Source organism: Neltuma alba, unplaced genomic scaffold (genome assembly GCF_004799145.2).
Source record: "Neltuma alba isolate B1F8T4 unplaced genomic scaffold, ASM479914v2 tig00011267_pilon, whole genome shotgun sequence".
Lineage (NCBI taxonomy): Eukaryota > Viridiplantae > Streptophyta > Magnoliopsida > Fabales > Fabaceae > Neltuma > Neltuma alba.
The window spans coordinates 215,131-217,301 of NW_021635978.1; the positions used below are offsets into that span (position 1 = coordinate 215,131).

The 2,171-nt window shown below is 37.4% G+C and overlaps 1 protein-coding gene across 1 annotated transcript; it reads right to left on the minus strand.

The window, feature by feature from the left end:
• Positions 1-299: 299 nt before the first annotated feature.
• LOC114763247 (uncharacterized) lies at positions 300-1,226 on the minus strand. Its single transcript, XM_028952870.1, has one exon. The coding sequence runs from the start codon at positions 1,212-1,214 to the stop codon at positions 591-593; it is 624 nt and encodes a 207-aa protein (XP_028808703.1). The 5' UTR covers positions 1,215-1,226; the 3' UTR covers positions 300-590.
• Between the last annotated feature and the right edge of the window lie 945 nt (positions 1,227-2,171).

Here is a 2,171-nt window from a genome sequence, read left to right on the forward strand (position 1 = left end):
TGACGACAAGATATTTTTTTTCAGCACACAGCCCACACGAACCTGGTGAACAAACGAGTAGTGCCAAAAGTTGGTTTTATAACAAAGGATAAGATGTTCTTGTCCACTGATTCAGATGGGTCCGTAAGAGGGACGTTTTGGGGGTGCTAATAATTTTAAACCATATATTCCTTTAATTTGCTCACTTCATAATTTTTTATGCAAGTTATTAGAAGGAAAGTAGACCACGTAGTTTTCTTTTTCTTTCTTTTTTTCTTTTTTTTCTGGGGCATATGCAAGAGATTCCGGGGAAAGAGAGATATTGAGATTGAGACTGCAGTTCAATATTCAAAAAGATCCTGCAAGTTTTGAAGCTTCAAACCGCCATGACCATATCGACAAAAATAAGACACAATTCCCCAGGAAACCCACCCTGTACGTATAATTCTTCAAACCCCTTGTCCCTCTTTCTGGAAGTCACAATGTAAAGAAAAAGGCAGAGATATAACTGTGAGAAGATAAGCTTCACCCCACGCTGATTAGAAAACTGAAATTGAACGGGAAAAAGTAAAAGTAACCCCAATCACCTCTTAATTATTCTGTGTTTCTTTTTACATGCTCCTGGCCAACATTTCTTGAAACCTCCTGTCGGATTCCTGCTTCTCCAACCTAAACTTCTCGTGACAGCTCGCAATGAACATTTCTGCAAGCATATCAATATCCTCTTTAATTTCCTCATTATTCGTACCTTTATCTTGAACTTTCTCCTCCAGCCACTGAAGATATCCTGCTAGCTCTTCTGAATCATCATGAGAAATATCCAGGCCTTGTTTCTCTGTCTCTGAAATTGCGCTGCTCCAACTTGAATCATGGCCGGAATGGCCGGAAGGCAAGCCGTCGAAAACGCGAGCGGGGACAGGCAAGACGTGGGAAGACTTGGAAGAGCACCAGTTATAGTGAAGCCTGAAGGAACCCAATATTATCCTCTGTTTTTTGTTGTGGATGGCTTGGTTGTTCTTGAGGATACCAAGGATAATGGTCTTGACTTTGGAGAGTGCACGAATGATTCGGCACATGTGGGAGACTATGATGGTGTTCATGAGGCTTTTGAATTTCGTGAAGCTTAAGGATGAAGATGGAGGTTTTACTGAGAAAACTTGAAGAGGATGTAAGGTTTTGAGACGAGATGGGCTAAACATTGTTTGGCAATTGCGAGGAGACTCAAAACTGGACATTCACACAATCACACACACAGTTTATCACAGCTGTGATTTATATATATGGGAGTATGAACACTTTGGATCACCATTTTGCCCCTTGACTTTTTCTTTTTTTAAAGGTCTGCCATCCCCTTCTCTGTCCTTTTTGGGCATATACTGGGGATAATTGCTTGAGACCCGCTTCCAGGTTTTAAAAAAATTGTACTTAGGCTCTGCATCGTCATAGAGGCTTACAAGTTAAATCGTGTGCGCAGTTTTTTTTTTTTTTTTAATTTCAGTTTGTGTTGAAAGTGGAAAGAAGAAGTACAGAGCCAAGAATATAATAATGTTAAATTATTACATCGAACTTGCATGAATTGCCTGGGCATTTTCCTAGACCTGAACCTGCTAGGAACATGACTTGTGTTTGATTAGATTTAAGTGGGCAGAAGTTTCGTCCAAGTGTTTAGCTAGATCTGGGATGTATAAAAAAAAATAGTATCCTGCAGACTTAGACTTTGACACTTTTTATGCGTTGCAATTTTTTACTTTTTTTTTTTTGACCAGCCGTTGCAATTTTTTACTGGCATTTTACTCAAGGGAACTGCGTGATGAAGGGACGTAAGAATATTGGGGATCGGCAATTAAACCAGACGAAGCATCTTAGAAAAGAGGGATCTCATTGACTACTAATTATAGTGATCAACATCGCGTGCATTCATCCAAATCCAATTCATTTAAATTCTGGATTTATTAAAATAAAAATTATTTAAAAAAATTAAAAAAATATAAATTGAATCTAAACCATTCAAAATTAACATGAATTATCTAAATTATGATAAGCACTCTATGCCCATCTGTTTGATGAACATGAAATGTACTCCCAAAAAAGATTCATTCTTATTTTTTAGTACTCTATTACATACAGCTCTTTCGTTTTGATTGATCAGTATTTTCAATATTTTCATATTTCATAATATAATGTGCTTTGAA